Source organism: Chiloscyllium plagiosum, chromosome 17 (genome assembly GCF_004010195.1).
Source record: "Chiloscyllium plagiosum isolate BGI_BamShark_2017 chromosome 17, ASM401019v2, whole genome shotgun sequence".
NCBI classification, from domain to species: Eukaryota; Metazoa; Chordata; class Chondrichthyes; order Orectolobiformes; family Hemiscylliidae; genus Chiloscyllium; species Chiloscyllium plagiosum.
The window spans coordinates 40113119-40133917 of record NC_057726.1 but is presented as its reverse complement, the minus strand read 5'-3'; the positions used below and the strand labels follow the sequence as shown (position 1 = coordinate 40133917).

The following is a 20799-nucleotide window of genomic DNA, read 5'->3' as shown; positions in this document are numbered from 1 at the left end:
AAAAATTATATTTTTCCAGTTACGAGCTGGATTTTTCATTCCCAACAAGAGCAGAGTCGCATTGGGAGGACCAAATAGAAGGCATGCGGTTCTGCACATTTAACATGGCCAGGCAATTCCTGCCACCTGCTATTTTATCCATGATATTTGCTTCAGCAATAATAGCCTTTTCTTTAAAAAAAGAGAATCTCTCCAGTGTTGAAGCAGGCCATTTGGCCCTTTGAATCCACACCGACCCTACGAAGAGCATTTCACACACACGTACACACGTGTTTTAGGTAAATGCTTTAGTGTAAATTTGCTTGGAGAAGATAAATAAATTATAACTATCTTAGAACAGAATATTTTATTCCAACATTTCAGCTATCAGCATTGACATTTAAATACCATTACTTTGTTAATTTTCTAAGTCTTCAATAACAGATCCATTATCATTGTTACTGGGCAAAGCTCAAAATAAATTGATTGTACCATTTTCATTGCATGATAAGCATCACAATGTAAAAGGAATATTATTAACATTTTTTGAAAGAATTTTAGCAAAATAGACTTAATGGGTTTATAACAATTTTTGTTTAATATTATTCTCCTTCACTAGGTTATATGCCTTTCCTTGTTAAAAATGCCTCAATCAATCAGTTCAAAACTTAGCCGCTGGAAAGTATATACTACAGCCCAAAACAATTTTCCCTCTTTGCCCAAGACAAGTGTTCTGCCTTCAGAATGTACCTTCCTTTGATAACATAGCACGGTTCAGTAACCTGGGGGTACAAACCTGCATTCTATCATTCTCTAACACATCGCAAAGTAGAAGTACAGTAACTTCTTCAGAAACTGTATTTGTTACATTAAAGTTGAGCCGACAAGAAAACAGAAGTAAGTAGCAAACATTTTAGAGTTTACTATTTAAAATACTATGTCTTGACTCAGCTGGAAATCCTCCATCAAAAGCAGCATTAAGTACATCATCTAAGCAAAATGCAGTTACAAAATCAAGATCCTCTCTCATGTTGGCAGGAATTTCATCTAGGTCTTTCTCATTTCGTTTTGGTAGAATAACTCTCTTCAGTCCAGCTCTGTGTGCAGCCAGAACTTTGTCCTTTATTCCACCCACCTAGTAGAAAAGAATTAGAAACATTCAGCAGCACTGTCTATAAGTAAAGTTGATTCCAAAGAACAAATTGATTATTTAATTCCTTTTTAATAAATAATTTCCTTATTATTCTTAAACTATTGGATGGGAAACACAGATAATAACACTTCCTCAACAGAAGACTTAATAATACAGTTCAAAGTTTTAGAATAAATGTTTCTCATTGGTTGAAGTTTTTCAGACTGTACCCACGATGTATAAATCATGTTGTCTTACAAACAATGGTGCTCAGGGATAAGAAACCAAATTAGCCTGATGGGGTACTATTCCCATTACAGGCTGATAACATGAAGGAGGGTAATCTGAGATTCTACAGAAAATGTTCATGCTGAGGCAGCATGGCCACATTAAACAGTGAGAAACATTCCAGCAATGAGTGGTGATAAAGATGCAGAGCTGTTGACTGAAGAAGTTGAATCCTAAATTAGAAAATGCTGAACCTTATTGTAATCTGTGTTTTCCTTTAACTAAATAGTCAAACAAAATGACATCCACCTCAATTTAGGGATAAAATATAATCTTTAGAGATTAAATATAACTAAATTGAAGGAAAACTTTGCAAACTGTAATGTCTCATTTTTATTCCCAGTATTAGGACATATGTCAAATTCGCAAAACCCTTCAGTGTTGCTGAAACTGGTCCACTTTATCAACCTCATAATAATCTTCTGAGATACCTTCGAAACAGCCTCTACCATAAAAATGTTTTAAAAGGACTCCATCCCTGCTCATTATACAGACATATATAAGTACTCAACACTGGCCAAGATTCTGGCTTCTAGATGAGCAGAGGTAATCCCGGTCTGGTCCATATACATTTGAGATCTGTGGTTACTCACCATTGTAAAAATATCAATATGATGACCATGGAAAGCAAAAAACCAGTGGCTCAAAGCAGTCAGGGTGATAGGCACCAGATCCATCATTCTAAATATTCACTTCTTCCACAACCAATAGACAGCGACAGCAGTGTTTACAATCTATAAGGTGCACTACAGCAATTCTGTAAGCCTCCTATAACAGTACCTTCCAAATCCATGACTTTTATCACTGAGAAAAACAAGAGAAGCAGATACCACTTGTTTTTCTCCAAGGTACACATCATCCTGAATTGGAACTCTCTCTGTACCTTCAAAATTCTGGAACTCTCCCCCTAATAGCACTGAATGTAGTTACACTGCATAGACTTCAAGGTGACAGTTAACAACCATATTCAAAGGCAATTAAGGATGGGCATTAAATTCCTTGCCAATGATATTCACACACTAATCTTGCTATCTGTATTTTTAAAGGCTCCAATCGCTACTACCCCAATTGCAGGGGGCACACTTACAGTCATTGCAGGTGTAGTGCTTATGGCTTCACTGCTGGTGATATCATGGACTCGGGTAATGGCTTCATACTTTCAGTTTACTTAATGTAGTCACCTGGTGACCTGAAATGCATTGCCAAATCACTGAACAGCACTCAAAGAATCCTTAGTGCCTCATGCGGTATTCCCTGAAGAATGTGACAAGTTGGGCAGTGAGGGGACAGCACAGGGGTTGTCAGCAGATTATGATTAACACAGCAAGCCTGGTGGTGAATGGAGTGGAGAAAGGAACTATGGGCAGGATGGTGAACAGGGTGAACAACTGAGTAGTGAGGGAATTGGAAAATGGGTTGGCAAAAGGAATGGAAAATGGGGAAAAGCAGCAAAGAACGAAGAATGGGCTGTTGAGGGAGAAGCGACAACAACTGCACAACTGGTTCCAGTTCCAGTGTAGTACAGGTACATAATAATAGCATCAATGATGCTGACTTTATGTTCAAATTTGATGGCAAAAGATACACCCCTTTTCAGCAAAAGTGATGTGCTTTCCCATAGTAATTGAGGAACTGCCCAAAATTAATTTACATTTCTATTAGGTAGAAAGCATAAGCTGTTAGGAAAATAATACTGCTGGTCAAAGCTTGTGATTTTCCAAAGGCACAGATCAAAATGTGGTAACTCCAACCAGCAAGTCAAACAGATGCCTATCTTTTCACACAAGCTAACAGCTGATGCCATGACATTTTACCTCACCGTGCTTCCCTTGACTCTTTTCTTTCTGTTCTTTGTATTAAATGCAGATTCACAGCTGCTGAAGTAGCATTTTGAATAGAGAATAAAAGGTTAAACAGATCCTGTTGTACATAACCTAAGGGAGAGTTTATTCCAGGGTCAGACAGAGAAAAGTGGGGTTGGTAGGGGCTCTGAGGAATACAAGAAAATGATAAGAGTACAGAGGCCTCATAAGTTGGCAAGGCTGAGAGACAGCTGTGAACACCGGCAGGAGAGTTTATAAGGAGGGAGCGTTTGAAAGATGATAAGTGACATTAGATCATTAGGAGGAAGATGCGAGTTGAAATGGAGACTGCAATCACTAAAATGAGGAGCAAGAAATAGCAGTGACTAAGGGAGGATATTCTAGTCAGAAATTTTGACTGGAGCTTAGGAAGATTATATTCAATGGGAATGGGGAGGGTGGCGTTGTTGTGCAGGAGAATAGGGAAAGATGGAATTCCAAGGAGGTACCAGGATTTAGATGTAATAAGAGCCACACCACCATCATGGTAGTTTGGCACATCAGATGGTGATGAATATTGCCAGGTGGGAGATTTCATTAATGGGCAAAATGTTGCTAGAGTGCACATTCAGTAAATACTTCAATAAAAACAAAGAAACAATTCTGAAATATTCTTTGGTCAGAAAAATTCAAATGGTATAATTTGATTGAAGACTAACTTCCCCTAACAGCTTTTAACACAATACACATTCAAGAGATAAAGAAAACTGCAATTTTAAAGAGAGATTGAATCGGAACAAAGAAGAATTTAATTAATGAGATGGTTAATATTTGAATAAAGAAAAATGAATCTCTGCATTTCTTAAAGGTTATATAGTTTATGAAGTAAAAACTGGGCAAAGTTTCTTGATATTGTGCATGATATAATGTGAATGAGAGTTAAGAGTAATGTTCTTCAGAAATTTAAATACTTACTGGCAGAACAAGGCCTCGCAGTGTTATTTCACCTGTCATTGCTACATCAGAACGCACCAAATGCCCACTAAACAAAGAGGCAAGGCAGGTTACTATAGTGACCCCAGCAGATGGTCCATCTTTTGTAACAGCTCCAGCTGGAAAATGTAGATGTATATCTGTGTTGTCAAGGAGATCAAAACTACCAGCAGCTAAACGGGGGAAAAGAAAAATATCCATTGTTGTAACTACAAATACACTATTTCCATATTAAACCATTGGTTTTTTACAATACATTTTTGCACATTATTGGAAAATTATTTTCATATAGGACATTATCACATAGCCACTGCCTCCATACGTCTCTGATTGGGACCTTTGGAAACAGTGTGACAAATCTCAGTACAGCATTTTATCTTATGGGAAAATCAACTACTCAAGTAAAACTCACATAATTAAATGAACCTTCAAAGATTCAATCAACCTGGCTAAAATGAATCTGGTCGTTATCTTGTTGTCTGTGCTCTTTTCTGTTCACTAATTGGCTGCCATAATAATATAGTAACTTCACAACCATTTCATTGAAAGAGGTACATAAATTTAAGTTCCTCCACTTTAGAATTCAACCAAGAGAGTATGTGAGTAAACGTGCACGGAACAAAAAAGACTGTAAAAGTTCGTGTGTGTGTGTGTGTGAAAAGAACAAGACTAGGGAAGACAAATACAGGCCTCTTATATTCTGATACGAGAGAATTGATATTGGAGAACAAAGAAATGGCAGAGCAATTAAATAACTACTTTAGTTCTGTCTTCATAGAAACGATAGGGAAGAAAGGATCTAATGAACAGGAAAAATTTAATGAAATTGGTTTTAGTAAACAAAAATGTGCTTTGAAAATGAATAGGAGTGAAAGCTAAAAATCTAAACCTTCTAAAGAATATGGCCATAGAAACTGAATGATTGCCATCTTCCCAAATTCTGTAGATTCTGAATCAGTCTTGGCAAATTGGAGGATGGTAAATGTAACTGCAGAATTTTTAAAAAGGGAGAGAAAACAGGGAATTGGAGAGCAATTAGTATAATATCAGTGGTAGATAAAATGCTAGAGTTTATTATAAAGGATACAATAACAGGAAATTTAGAAACTATCAATGCAACTAGAAAAGCCCACATAGATTTATGAAAGGGAAATCATGTTTGACAAACTAGTAAGTTTGAAAATAGTGGGTATAATATATTGGAATTTTCAGAAAGCTTTTGATAAAGCCCGCGTAAGGGTTTATGGGATAAAACACTGGCATGGATTGAGAAATGAAGGGCCGACAGGAAGAGAGTAGAAATTAAAGGGTCTTTTCTAGAGTGGAGGGCAATGACTGGTGGAATACCACTGGGATCAGTGCTTGAGCAACCATGAAGTTATCCACTTGTACAAGAAAAACAAAATGGTGGACTATTATTTAAATGGTGATAAATTGGGAACTGTTGATGTACAGAGAGATCTGGGAGACCTTCTACACCACTCTCTGAAAGCAAGCATCCAGGTACTGTAAGCATTTAGGAAGGCAAATGGTATGTTGGCCTTCAATGCAAGAGGATTTGAGTACAGGAGCAAGGACATCTGCTGCAGCTGTAAAAGACATTGTCAAAACCACATCTGGAGTATTGTGTATAGTTTTGCTTAGAAAAGTTTACTTGCCATAAAGGGAGTTCAGTAAAGGCTCACCAGATTGATTGGATTAAAAATCACACAACAGCAGGTTACAGTCCAACAGGTTTATCGACTATAACCTAGTGTTGTGTGATTTTTAACTTTGTCCACCCCAGTCCAACACTGGCACCTCCACATCACAGATTGATTGTGGTCAAGTTAGTTTAGAAGAATGAAATGGAATCTAACTGAAACACATAAAATTCTGACAGGACTGGACTGGTTCTATGATAAGTGTATGGCATTGAGATAGAGGATCTATAGTGCTCACAGTGAAAATCAAAATAGGCTGGTGAGGCCAAATGGTGTTGCAGTCTCTTGCAACTATTTTCTATGTTTCTTTCATTTTCTTTGTAGCTTGGAGCAGAGCATAAGAATATTGTTATATTCTTCAAAAGAAATCAAAATTCTACTCAATTAATCATGTGATTGTCAAAGATTGAAGGAAACAACTCTGCTACAAGAGGAATCTGCTAATTGTCCTCCTAAATCTCTCAGCATTAATTATCGGATGTTTTCATCTGAAGAAATGTTAATTTAAAACAAACCTTTTATTTAAAATGTAATAGTCAGTACTTTTCTCTTGACATTAAGAAAATGATAAGAAAATAAAGTTTCTAAAAATAAACTGACTCCACATTCTGTAATGCAAAGATCAAATGGAATGTAACAAAAATAAATGATACCAAGCAAAAACCATACTGGATGAGAAGTTAATCACAGCTGTAAAAATCAATTGTATCTTTAATTTTGTTGGTCATAAGCATGTGGAATTGAGTGTACTTCCGTAATATCCAAGCATTTTTTTTGGTATCCCCACTAGTTAATGATGGTGTGCCTTGAACTTGAGTTTATTTAGTTTAAGACTGGATTCTTGGTGAATAGCACTACCTATAATCCTGATTAGCTGTTACAAATGAAATACTTTTAGCATGTATGTGTGCATACATTGTAATTAAAAACTGGAGAAATTTGCTTGCTAGAAAAATGTACAAGATCTAGGTATCTTCTCGGTGTTGATGAGCCACCTCCTTCAACCACTGAAGTCCATCCGTAGGTACATGTACAGAGCTGTTCAGAAGAGAGTTCATCCAGGTTAGACTGGGTCAATTCGATAACTGAGGCACTTCTTTTTATGCCAAAGTAATATACTAGTAAGTCTCTGAATGCTAAATATTGCTGGTAAACTTTGAAGAATCATAAATTTCCGTGTTTGCTTATATTCTTTCATTGGTCTGGATCATTGCCATCTACCCTGAATTGCCCTCGAGGAGGTGCTGCTGAGCCACCTCCTTCAACCACTGAAGTCCATCCATAGGTATATGTACAGAGCTGTTCAGAAGAGAGTTCCAAAATATTGATCCAGTGACAGTGAATGAACAGCAACACAATTCCAAGTACGGATGCTATTTGGCTTTGAGGGAACTTCCAAGTGGTGTGTTTCAATGCATCATCTGCCTTTGTCCTTCCAGATAATGGAGGTCACAGCCTTGGTAGATGTTATCAAAAAAGGCATTGTTAGTTGCTACAGTGCATCTTATATATGATGCAAATCACTGCCACTGACTGTCAAAAGTGGAGAGAATGAATGTTGAAGTTTGAGCTGTCCTGGGTGGCACTGAGCTCCTTGAATGTTGTTGGTGCTGTACTCCTCCAATCATAGAGATGTACAGCACGGAAACAGACCTTTTGGTCCAACTCATCCATGGCGACTACATATCCTAAATTAATCTAGTCCCATTCGCCAGCATTTGGCCCATATCCCTCTCAACTCTTCTTATTCATATATCCATCCTGATGTCTTTTAAATGTTGTAATTGTACCAGCGTCATCATGTCATCTGGTAGCTCATTCCATAGACGGACTACCCTCTATGTGAAAAAGATCCCCCATATGTCCCTTTTAAATCTTTCCCCTCTCACCTTAAAAATATGCCCTTTAGTTTTCGACTTTCCCGCCCTGTGGAAACGACTTTGTCTATTTACCCTATCCATGCCCTTCAAGTGGAGCACATTCCAATCCACTCCTGATTTGTTCCTTGTGGATGGTGGACAGGCTTTGGCAGGTTATTCACCACAGAATTCCCACTCTCTGGTTTGCTCTTCAAGCCACAATACTGTGCTCCTTTAATTAGAGGAGATTTATTTTGTCTCTTCCAGAATTATAAAATGAATGTTTCATGGGTTAAGGTTTTAGTTTTCAACAGACACTATTGAAATTATTACATAGTAGTTATCCTCATTACAATACATTTTACATACCATTTGTTAAGTGATATTTCTTTGCATTGCTGCGCAGCCAACTTATTGCAAGATGGGCTGATTCCTTCATAACATCCCCTAATTGTCCTGTTAGAGTCAACTGACCCTCTCCTTCCATTCGGCTTGCTTCCACAAACATAATCTCACCACCTAATGGTGTCCAAGCTAAGCCTATTGCCACACCAGGCTGGCTCAGGCGTTGAGATACCTGTTTAACAAAAAAGGAACATATTCAAAGTTTTATAAATCAAAATCCTTATTTCCAGAAAGCATTCTAAAACCATGTATAAGTAGCCTTCTGATGCTTCTGATCCTTGTATGGAATAGTGCCATGCAGGCTAGAAATTGTCAGGACTGTTCCCTGATCGGTACTGCTGAGATTATGGTAAGGATGTTACAATTTTTTTAGTGTGCCTTGGGAAAGCAAGAGAAAAATAAGAATATCAGCTGAGATCATTATTTAATGATCCGTGCTGTAATGTGGAAATTTTGAATATCAAGCAGGAACTGATATGGGACATCTGTAGGATCAGATAGCCTTCCTCCATGGAGCCACTTTGGGTTGAGTGCCAGCGAAACAAAAGTTCATTTTGAACCAGCTAGACAAACTTAGACAGAGCCAAATGTATCCTGAGTCAATTAGAAATCATTTTTTTTAATAAATGAATTTTCAGTTTGAATCATTTGATTTCTTAAGTAGAAGTGCCTGAAAAGCCATTCTATTCATCAACGCTTTTGTGCCTATTTTTAAATAAAACAGCTAGATGAGGATTCTAGGGAATTGCGTGATACAAAGGTACAGAATCATTCTGTGAACAGGTATGAACTAATTACCAATGTTGAGGAGTTAAACAAATAATCATTCACCCAAGAAACCTGCCTCATCTACCATAATGGTTTACATTATACATTAACATATGTTCATTAGAACTTTAGAGGTTAAATTCAAACCTTTAATAGAAACTGTTACAGAACATGAGCTCCAATTTTAATTCTCAGGTCAGGGTTGCAGAGGTGGACAATTTCCCAGCTCCATGAACCCAATATTTAAAAGCTCAGACTATCTATTTTCAGGCTGGATGTGGGAGGTTGGATACAAAATTTGGGCGAGGCAATCTGGAAAGAGCTGAGGCAGCTAATTGTGCCCAAGAATTAAAATAAAAGAACAAAATATAAAACATGCCTCCAGCCTACAACCCCAAGACTGCCATGCCTGATTAATACCAACTCATGTCCTCTATGGTCCTCTGCACAGTTGCACAGCTCCTAACCCGAATGCTAACACAACCATTTGTCCCTTTATCCAACTTCCATGCCCTCACATGGTACCCTCAATTAATGCCTACTTCCACCCACCCATTCCCCATCACATATTATGCCAACTCACCTAGTATTCACAAGTGTCCACGATTGTAAACAAAAACAACTTCTCTGCAATTAACATTCACCAAAGCAAGCTAAATATTACTCCTTCTCCAAAGGTTTCTGCCCTGCACATCAAAGTGTAATCTGATGCAGCAGGTTTGCCAAAATGGTTCTTAAATAGAGACAGCTGACCATTCAAGAGGCAACTGCCTCTGGAAATCATGCAAGTACGATGCCCAAGTCCGAACGGCACTCTCATCATCATGGAAATAGGAAATTCTGGCTTTATGAACAGAAATTGTGACTTCAGGCTACTTCTGCCATTCGCACCAAGTTGGAGCAGTTCTCCGATGTGCCAATAATCTGGTCATAGCATGCTTAGCATAAAAGATTCACAGTGAATGGGATTTCGACAAGGGAAAGATGTAAAAGTGACATAAGGATCAATGTCTTTATGCAGAGGATGGTGTGTGCATGGAATGAGCTACCAAAGGAAGTGGTGGAGGCTGGTACAATTGCAACATTTAAAAAGCAGCTAGATGGGTATAGGAGTAGGAAAGGTTTACAGGGATATGGGCCAAGTGCTGACAAATGGGACTAGATTTATTTACGACATCTGGTGGGCATGGATGAGTTGGACTGATGAGTCTGTTTCTGTGCTGTACATCTCTATGAGTCACGACACGACCAGTTATCCCTAGTAGCCACACACGCAGACGACAAGCAACATGAATTTGACTGGGACAACACTACCATTATAGGGCAAGCCAAACAAAGAACAGCCAGGGAATTCCTAGAAGCATGGCACTCATCCACAAACTCCATCAACAAACACATCGACCTGGACCCAATATACCGGCCACTACAGCGGACAGCTGAATCTGACAACCGGAAGCGGCAGGGACAGACCACTATAATTGCCGGAGGAAACACCACAGAAGCGCTTCACAGGAGGCTCCCAAGCACTGAAGATGTCACCTAGACAGGGAACGAAACGTTTGCAACAAAAACTTCCAGCTCGGCGAACAGAACCACAGCAACGAGCACCCAAGCTACAAATCTTCTCACAAACTTTGAAAACTCTCTGCAGTTTGAAGTCATACCTGGCACTAAGGAAGACAACTTTGGTTGCTGAAGGTCAATCAACTTAGTGCCAGGACCTCACTGCAGGAGTTCCTTTGGGTAATGTCCTAGGTACACCATCGTCAATGACCTACACTAATCTTCATAAATGAACTTCTCTCCATCGTAAGGTCAGATGTATAGAGATTCACTGAGGATAGTACAATGTTCAGCATTATTCACTACCCTGCAGATACTGCAACAGCCAGTGTCCAAATGCTGCAAGACCTGGACAATATCCAGACTTGGGCTGACAAGTGACAAGTAACATTTGCATCACAATGACCATCTTCAACAAGACACAATTCAAACTACAGGGGAACCTCGATTATCCGAACGTGATGGGCGGACACTATTTCGTTTGGATAATCGATTATTTGGTTAATCGATTAAATGCCTTTCCTCAGGTGCTCAGAGTTTTTGAAGTCTGCTCCTTGTTCAAGAGACTGCAGCAGGACACAGCGCGCGAGGCCCGACCCAATGCAAAACTGCCCCCCCCAGCCCCATGCAGTTCCGCCTCCCGTCCCCAACTCTGTAACACTGCCCCTCCCACCTCCAACTCCATGTAACACCACCCCCCTCTCCCCAACTCCATGCAACACCGCCCTCCTGCCCTCTAACCTCATGCAACACCACCTCCTCTCCAGGGCAGCTGGACTGGACACCAACAAGAAGACTGCTGCTGCCTTTGTGGGGTAAGTCTCCAAATAGCACACGCGCAGCCGCAGCCACAGCCACACACACAACTTTTTACTGCAACCTTTTGACAGGTTCCACCTTTGCCTTGTACAGGACAATGTTGGAGAGATTATGTGGGGAAGAGCGGTTCAGGGTACACCCTGTGTAGAACTCCAGGGAAAGTGTGGGGAGAAGGCGGGCAGTCAGTCATTTGGCAACGGTGACTGTTTAATCACTGTAAACAAAAGACGCGATCACTGTTGGAAACACGTTTTTGATGTAATGTTTCCATCGGGATCTGGAGATCTTCAGATAATCCGATTTTCGGATAATTGGTATTCAGATAATCGAGATTCCTCTGTACTCCCCTGACTTTTACCCAATTGACTACAGAAGTTCAAGAAAGCAGCTCATAACTATCTTCTCAAGGGCAAATGATTACGGGACATTAAGACACAAGAGTGGAAATTAAGTTGAATAATATGTAATGAAAACAGCAGATGGATTTTGAACTGTTTTGATTTTAGTCCTTCTGGGAAAGAGTCTACAGAGTTAACTAAATTCCAAATTTCTCAACGTCAAAAATATAACCGGAATCAATTTAACAGGACTGTTCTCTGATGTTTCTGTTAAAATGCATCAGAAATATTCGATTCTGAAGTATTTAACATCTGTGTGTGCAGGACAGTTATGCACACTACATCATTGGGCTCATGAGCTGCAGCACCAAGTCTGAATGCAATACTGTTGGAGATGAGGATTATCAGAGCCAAAAAGAAAGCTTTATCAACAGCGTACACGTGCAGTATCAATTTCATTTAGTCAGCATCGAAATAAATGGTGCTAATGTCTCCTTAATGTTACTGGGCCCGTAATCTTGTGGCCCAAGTTAATACTCTGAAGAGATGAAATTCAAATATCACCAAGGCTGACGGTGGAATTTAAATTCATATAATAAACAAAATTTGGAATTGAAAGTGAAGTCTCAGTTTCATGGTCACTATTACTGTCATCAATCATAATAAAAATACATCTGGTTCAATAGCAATCTCCCATCTTTACCTGGTTTACCCCTCTTGTGACTTGTAACCCACGGCAATGTGGAGGACGCTTAACCACCCTTTTAGATGGCCTATCAAGCCACTCGTTTAAAAACAATTAGCGACGTGCGATAAATGTGACAGAGCTTGTTAAAGAATATATTTTTGAAAAGTATAAACAAGTGTAAATAATATGCATGAACGTTGGTTGCTGATTTTCTACAATACACATCTTGCTAGTTACTTGCTTTAGATCCATTTCACACTTGCTGAAGTAATAAAACTTTAAATTCAATTTTACCTCCATTTCATAGATGGGGGCTCCTAGAATATCTTTTAATGCATGCCGATCAATCACAATTGGCATTTCAGGAGGCAATGCAAGGTCAGTTGTATCAGTGATGGATTCTGACTTGGTCACCTCACGGACAACCTCTTTTCCTGTAATAAAAGTAGAAAATTAGTACTTCTATAAAAGTATACCTTAACTATCTTGCTATAAATATCTTACCAGAGAAGTAGACACATGCCTAGAACAAGGGCTGCAAATGGTTGCAAAAGTCACTTGTTCCTGAGAAAACAGAGGAATGACACAACATAAAAGAGTTGATTTCAAGGTTCTTTTCCTTGTAACCTGGAGGTCTTGATGCAAGAGTTGGATTGCAGGAGAGGTATCTCTATCTGTAGCAGACCAGGAAGCCATTCAAACAAACTCAGTAGGAGATACAGCAGATAGACAAGAAGGTCAGTGCAGGATTATAGCCCTTTGACACAGCATTGTCAAATTCAAGTACTTTACATGAATGGGCAAGGCTAGTGAAAGCATATTTTAAATGTCACAATCCACCAACTGCAACAATAACTTCAAACACTGTTCAGCACATCACACTATCTTTCATGAACCAACAATTTTCATCCATGTTCATATCTCACATTCATAGCTTCACTTCACCCTCAAACAGTTAGTATTATTGGAAGCCTCACACCCACATTCACAGCTTACACACACAACCACAAAGACAGGTGCATTGTTCAAACACATTACACCATACCCATTGACTGATGTTTTTCCTTGCAGGACAAGTAACGCATAAAGGTAGCATGGTTGTTTGGCTTCATTTTGATGAAAGAGACAGTGGTTTCCCAATTTGGCATTGCTATGACTGAGGTTGTGAGGTGGGCTTCCCATATCCACTGTGCCTTACTACAACCCTATTCTTGTGTCCTTCTCCTTTCAGCTATCCAAGAACTGCTACCTTGTTCATGCAGTGGTACAATATAATAAAGTGCCATTAGAACAAGACAGACAATGATAAAACACTAACTCAATCTGACGTTCACAGACAAGACCTCAGATAGTGTACTGCCACTGTGCATACTTTAGACTGAGTAGTGTAGAGGTGAGATCTGCATGTGTTGAGTCACAGGGCATTATGTGACCTGCAGCTAGAAAAAGGGTAAATGGTAATGTAGTTACCAAGTTTTCTGGACAACAAGGTTGCACAGGTGCTCTGCTGCAGAGAACATAAATCAGGGCACTGATGGGACAGTCAACAGATAAAGCTCCATGGAAATGCACAATTATTTCCTTGGTGCATTGACTGAGCTACAAAGAAACATAAGAAATAGGAGAGCAGCCATGGTCCATCCAGCCTCTGGGGCCTCCTCCACCATCTAGTACAATCATGAATGATCTTTCAACTTCAACACAATGCCCCCGTATCCCTTAACTCCCCGAGAAACCAAATAAACACTCTCACTCCATGGTAGAACATCCACACTGTCTGGGATAGACAATACCATAGATTCACATTTAGACTGAAAACATTTTTCACCACCATCCTAAAATAGTGGCTTCTTATCCTTATTCTAAATTCTAAGGCACAGGAAACAGCTGCTTACTGTCTACTCTGTTGAACCTTATCACAATGTTGTACTTTTCAATAACACCAGCTTTCTTCTAAACTTCAGACAGCAAATTGATCTTTCAATATAGCACAGTCCTTTCATTCTAGGAACCAAAGTAGTGAATCTTTGTTGCCTTCAATGCATGTCTATTATTTAAATATGGAAACCTAAACTGCACACAGTACTTTAGATATGGTCTCACCAAAGTCCTAAATACAACATAGTATGACGTCCTTATTGTTGTACTCCAATTTGCTTACAATAAATTGCACTTTGCTATCTGCCTTTGTTTGCTTGATGCACCTATCTACTGACTTTACATCTCTTCTGTGAGTACACAAAAGGCTCTACAGTTTCACACCTCTTTAAAAATTCTGCTTTTCTATTTTTACTACCCAAGTGAATAACCTCTTACTATCTGACATTGTTATCTTGTCTTTAAGATATCTGCATCTCTTTTCAGCATCTCTACGTCCTCCAAATAGCTTACATTCTTACCTAGCTTTGTATCACCAGCAAATGTTACTCTCAATTCCTTTAACAAATCTGGATTGTAAATCTGGATTGTAAATAACTGAAGAATGAAATAGAAGACTTAGTGTTTTTTGACGATGTAACAGGTAGGTAAAGGAGCTAGCAGATATAATATACTTGGATTACCATAAACCATTCAAACCATTAAAAAAGCTGATATGTAGTGTAAAAGCTTCACAGAGTTGGGGTTAATTTATCGACATAAATGGAAGATTGGTTAAGAAACAGGCAGCAGAGAGTAGGAATAAGTGAAGTATTTTCATATTAGTAAACTGCAACCAGTGAAATGCCAGAAGGATCAGTCTCTGGCCCTTAGTTATTTACTTAGTAAAAATAGAAAAGCAGAAGGGCCACTGGACTCAAAACATTATCTCTGCTTTCTCTCTACAGATGCTGCCAAACCTGTTGACTTTCTCCATCAATTTCTGTTTTTGTATCACACACATCATTTCAATAGGTTAATATGGTGCACTTGCTGATTTATTCTCCTGTCTGGGAACTCACTACATAAATTTACATCACTGAATTTCTTCTTGATTTGATAAGGTCCAGTAAACCTTGCTTTTAATGGTTCCCAGAGACAGGCCACAACATTAACACTATGCCCGCTTCCACAAAAATTCAAACTTTAGCCTCTGTCTGCTCTAGTTTTCATTGTTTATTTCAATTATTTCTGAGCCAACTCCCATACGTTGGTTAATTTCTCTTGGAAATTTAGGACATAGATTGAACACTTTGCTTTGGTTAATTAACTTTTATTTAATTAATTTAAATAGTTCTCTTACTTGATGTCAATATATTTGTTCGAATGGACTAAATCCTAAATTCTCTAGAATTTAGAAGGTTAAAGTGTGATCTAACCGAGGTCTTCAGGATATTAACAGGAAAAGACAGGGTAAAAAACTATTTCTGCTGGTTGAAGATTGAGAACTATGGGGCATAGTCTAAGAATTAGGGCCAGGTCATTCAGGTCAGCTGTTAGCACTTCTGCATGCAAAGAATAGTGGAGGCTTAGAACTCTCTTCCTCAAATGGTAGTCAATGCTATTCAATTGTTAAATTTAAATCGGAGATAGACAAATTTCTATTGAGCAAGGGTATCAAGGTTCTATGAGCCCAAAGCAGGCAAATGAAGTTAAGCCACAAATCTGCCTTGATCTTATTGAATAGCGGAGCAGGGTCAAGGAGCTAATCACCTACTCCTGTTCCTCTGCTCATATAGCATCCCTAAGGGCAAATAGTAACAAAGGAATTCCCTTATCTCAATCAATTGGACTTTCTTGACATTAAGCTCTAATTATTGTCTTCAAAGTTTGAGTTAAAAATCATACAACACCAGGTTGTAGTCCAAAAGGTTTATTTAGAAGTACAAGCTTTCAGAGTACTGCTCCTTTGTCAGATAGGTATTGGGGCAGGATCATAGGACATAGAATTTACAGTAAAAGATCAAATGTCATACAACTGATGAAAGGTATTGAACAAACCTAGATTGCTGTTAAGTCTTTAATTACTTGGAATGAGGTTGCAGGTTTAGATTCATTAATTTGTAAATCCCAGAATGTCTTTCAAGTCACATTCCTGAGATAACTTAATATTTTATAAAAAAAAGTGACATCTCAGCTCCGACAATGCATTAAAGGTGTGAGGTTAGAGTCTGTCTGAATCCCAATCTTGAGTCAGACCAGTTCTATTTCCAAATCGAAAAGTGTAGTGCTGGAAAAGCACAGCCAATCAGGCAGCATCTGAGGAGCAGGAGAGACGATGTTTTGAGCATAAGCCCTTCACCAGGGTGAAGAGCTTATGCTCGAAAAGTCAACTCTCCTGCTCCTCGGATACTGCCTGACTGGCTGTGCTTTTCCAGCACCACACTTTTCGACTCTGACCTCCAGCATCTGCAGTTCTCATTTTCTCTTGGTTCCATTTCCAAAGTAGGAATTGATAGGTGTGCGTGTGAATACGTCTCAGACTCACGCACCCCCTACACTCTCTCACAGGCATATACTCCATCACACACGTGTGCGCGCACACACACACACACGCGCACAAGCATGCACACACACACACACATATATATAAGTCTATGGGGTGAATTTGCACTTGCAGATTTATATTTGCAGGAATGAAAATAAAATAGAATAAAACATATTACCTTTAACAAGGAGTTTTAAATGCACAGCAAAAGTATTACTCAATTAATCTGAAATCATTCCTTCATAAATTGAAAAGAAAATCAGCTTTTGCAGAGGGCCCAAAACACATCCTTTCTATCGTACCCTAAAGTACCCCTTATACAGTACTCACATCAATTACTATCTCTGACATCTCGCTAAGTTTAAATCACGTGACTTTAACTTATTGACTGGAGTCGCAGATAGTGTCTTCCTGGAGCTAAAATGAAACACTAGACCTTAACACATTCAGCTTTATGTAACTCCTGCAGGGTTTTTACCCTAATACGTCGAGCCCCAGACTAGATTAGATTAGATTAGATTAGATTACTTACAGTGTGGAAACAGGCCCTTCGGCCCAACAAGTCCACACCGACCCGCCGAAGCGCGCTTTATGTAACTCCTGCAGGGTTTTTACCCTAATACGTCTAGCCCCAGACTAACCTTAACTCTTTTCTCCAAGGTTATCTAGTTTCACAATATCGATCCTTTCTCAGGAGTGGTGGTCTATGCAACTATCTTCATCCATGAATTCACAGGACTACTCAAAGTAAAACTAAAAAGAAAACATTTCTCTTTCTCAGCTATGACCTTTAATTTAACAACCCTCTCCTAACCTTCCAAACTGGATGTTAGGTTTGTTTGGTCATAAAACTCTACCAAAACACTCAAAAATCCACTAATTCCAAAGGTGCATCAGAGTTAAAAGAAGCCAACATGTTCACAGACATACTTAAAGGTTAATTATTAACTTCAGACATAGAAAAATCCATGTCTCCCATTGACCCAGAATCCAAGATCCAAAACTTGTAACAAGAAATATATACCAGTAAGTTACGCACACTCAGAAAGGAGAGTTCACATCCAGAGTGAGACATAGTCCAAGTGAGTATATAGTTCAGGGACATTAGGAATAGAAGAAGTCAATCTTCCTTGTCTTTCTACATTTTAAATTTCAGCAGTCTAGTTAAAAGATTAATAAAATAGCTGACTCAGCTGACTGAGGGACATTTACCATTTAATCATCTGAAAGCAGATACCAAGTCGTGGGCATCATAGATGTGACTGCAAGGGAATCAGAGCTGGGAAAGAAATGGATACACATCCTATTGAAAGAGAAGATGGGGTTACCTTGTTAGTTTAAAAAAAAGAAATGAAATGAATATCAAGAAATGATATGGGCTTAGAAGACATCGAATCTATGTGGGAAAAGTTAAGAAACTGGATAGCGAAAAACCTTGTGATAGGAGTTCAGTACAGACCTCCTTGCAGTAAGCAGGAAGAGGGGCAAGAAATAAGATAGAAAGAGCATGTAGGAAGGCTCTCTAATCATAGGGGACTTTAATATGTGGTTGTCTGGGAAGATCTGTTTGATAGTGAATCCCAAGAAAAGAAATTTGTGAAATGTATACAATATGGTTTCTTGGAACAGCAAGTGGTAGAGCCCACCACGGAACAAGCAATTCTGGATTCGGTGAGCTGTAATGAGGCACGCTTTTTCAGGATGGCAGTCAGTGGCTAGAGGAGTTCAACACGGGTCAGTGTCATGACCACAACTATTCACTACACATTAACAATCTGGATGAAGACATTGTTACCAAGTGTGCAGATGGAGAACAAGGTACTGTTAAGGAGGTGCGGAGGCTGCAGATGGACTTGGACAGATTAGGCCAGTGGGCAAAGAAATGGCAAATGGATTACAATGTGGGAAAGTGTGAGATTATGCATTTGGTAGGAAGAATAGATGCATAGACTATTTTCTAAATGGGGAAGGGCTTTGGAAATCTGAAGCACAAAGGGACTTGGGAGTCCTAGTTGAGAATTATCTTAAAATTAACAAGCAGGTGCAGGTAGCAGTTAGGAAGGCAAATACAATGTTAGCATTCATTGAGGGCTAGAATACAAGAGCAGGGATGTACTGCTGAGGCTGTATGAGGCTCTGGTCAATTCAGACTGCAATTGGAATATTGTGAGAAGTATTGGCCTCGGAGGGGGTCCAGTGGAAGTTTACAAGAATGGTCCTGGGGATGAAGTGTTTGTCAAAGGACAAGTGAAGGACTCTGGGTTTGTACTCATTAGAGTTTAGAAGGATGAAGGGGGATCTAACTGAAACTTACAGAATACTGAAAGGCCTGGATAGAGTGGACATAGTGAAGATGTTTCCACTAGTAGGACGAGAACCCAAATGGACAGCCTCAGAGTGAAGGGATGATCGTCTAGAACTGAGTGAAAGAATTTCTTCAGCCAGAGGATAATGAATCTGTGAAACCCATTACCACAGAAGGCTGTGGAGGCCAAGTCACTGAATGTCTTTAAGACAAAGATAGGTAGGTTCTTGAGGGATCAAAGATTGTGGGGAGAAGTCAGGAGAATAAGATTGAGAAATATATTAGTCATGATTGAATGTCAGTGCAGACTCAATGGCCTAATTCTGCATCTAACCTTATGGTCTTGTATAAATCACAATCTGCATCATGAGCTAACTTGTCTGCAATTCCCTATTTTCTCTCTCCCTCCCTCTTGAATACTGGTTTTACATTTGTTAACTTCTAATCAACTGGAACTATTCTGAAATCTAGGCAGCTTTGGAAAATCAATATTGCATCTATTATCTCCAACAATGTATTTTAGAATACCAGAATTCAGACCTTTAGGTCTTAAACTTGCATTGGCTTTTAGTACCTTAAGTTTCTCCAAATCCTTTTCACTGATACTAATTAACTCAAGTTCCTCAATCTTCTTAGTTGTACTACTTGGTTGTACTCTAATAATGACATGCACTTTGTATACATCAACTGTAAAAATGAACAAGACATCTGTGCAACATCTCTGGCATTTTCTCATTTCCCCTTCTTCTGTCCATACCTCCATGGGATGAATGTTTACTTTAGCTACTAATTATTACATACTTGTAAACAGCACTAATAATCAAGCTTTATATTCCTAATTGCCATATATACTCGATTAATATTCGATCTCATGTAAAAACCTGACCCCCTATTTTGGGCCAAATGACCTGGAAGTTTCTATATATCTCGTGTAGAAGTCGACCCTAGTTCTTCACAGTTAACAAACAACGTTTATGAGTCAGTGTGCCGGCTGTCACGTCCCGCTCCAGCTTTCCAGTCTGCCGATTGTTCCGCTTCGCTCCCAGTCTTCTCGTCCACTGGCTGTTGTGTTTTCAGAATTGCCATATTTTGTTTTTTTTTATTCGTTTAGAGATGAATTGGTCTTCTGCTAATGATAGGGTATGGATTTTGACGGGCATGAATTTCAGCCCCTTGAAAGTAATATCCATGTAATAATTGACCTCATAAATTTAATCTTAACAAGTAGTCAAACAAATTTGACTATAACTCGAGAATATACGGTAGTTGACTCATTTACCTTTTTCTTCTTTGGTTGCCCTTTGTTGGTTTCTAAAAAAATTCTAATCCTCAGAAATACTACAATGCTTTGCAACATTATAAACATTAAGTCACAAGTGAATCCTTCTTGTCAAGTGTTTGTTTTCATAGTGTAATTTCTAAAAGAACATGCTTCAGTGCTTACCTGTAAAATATTGCTGCAGGAGAGAAGCATTTTCTAAACTCCTCCTCTTAAGTAAATAGTTTCACAGATAGACACTTAGAATCATAGAGTCATAGAGATGTACAGCATGGAAACAGACCCCAGGGAAAAGACCTTTTCTATTTATCCTATCCTTGCCCCTCATAATTTTGTAAACCGCTATAAGGTCACCCCTCAGCCTCCAACGCTCCAGGGAAAACAGCCCCAGCCTGTTCAGCCTCTCCCTGTAGCTCAGATCCTCCAACCCTGGCAACATCCTTGTAAATCTTTTCTGAACCCTTTCAAGTTTC

At 39.0% G+C, this 20799-nt stretch overlaps 1 protein-coding gene across 1 annotated transcript in view; it reads right to left on the bottom strand.

The window, feature by feature from the left end:
- Positions 1-331: 331 nt before the first annotated feature.
- lonp2 (lon peptidase 2, peroxisomal) overlaps positions 332-20799 on the bottom strand; it is a 106267-nt gene continuing 85799 nt past the window's right edge. The window contains exons 12-15 of the mRNA XM_043706924.1: positions 12632-12771; positions 8126-8333; positions 4177-4367; positions 332-1114 (exon numbers count right to left, since the gene is read on the bottom strand). Coding sequence (XP_043562859.1) covers positions 893-1114; positions 4177-4367; positions 8126-8333; positions 12632-12771 — 761 coding nt within the window. The 3' untranslated portion in view covers positions 332-892. The remainder of the gene's footprint in view (positions 1115-4176; positions 4368-8125; positions 8334-12631; positions 12772-20799) is intronic.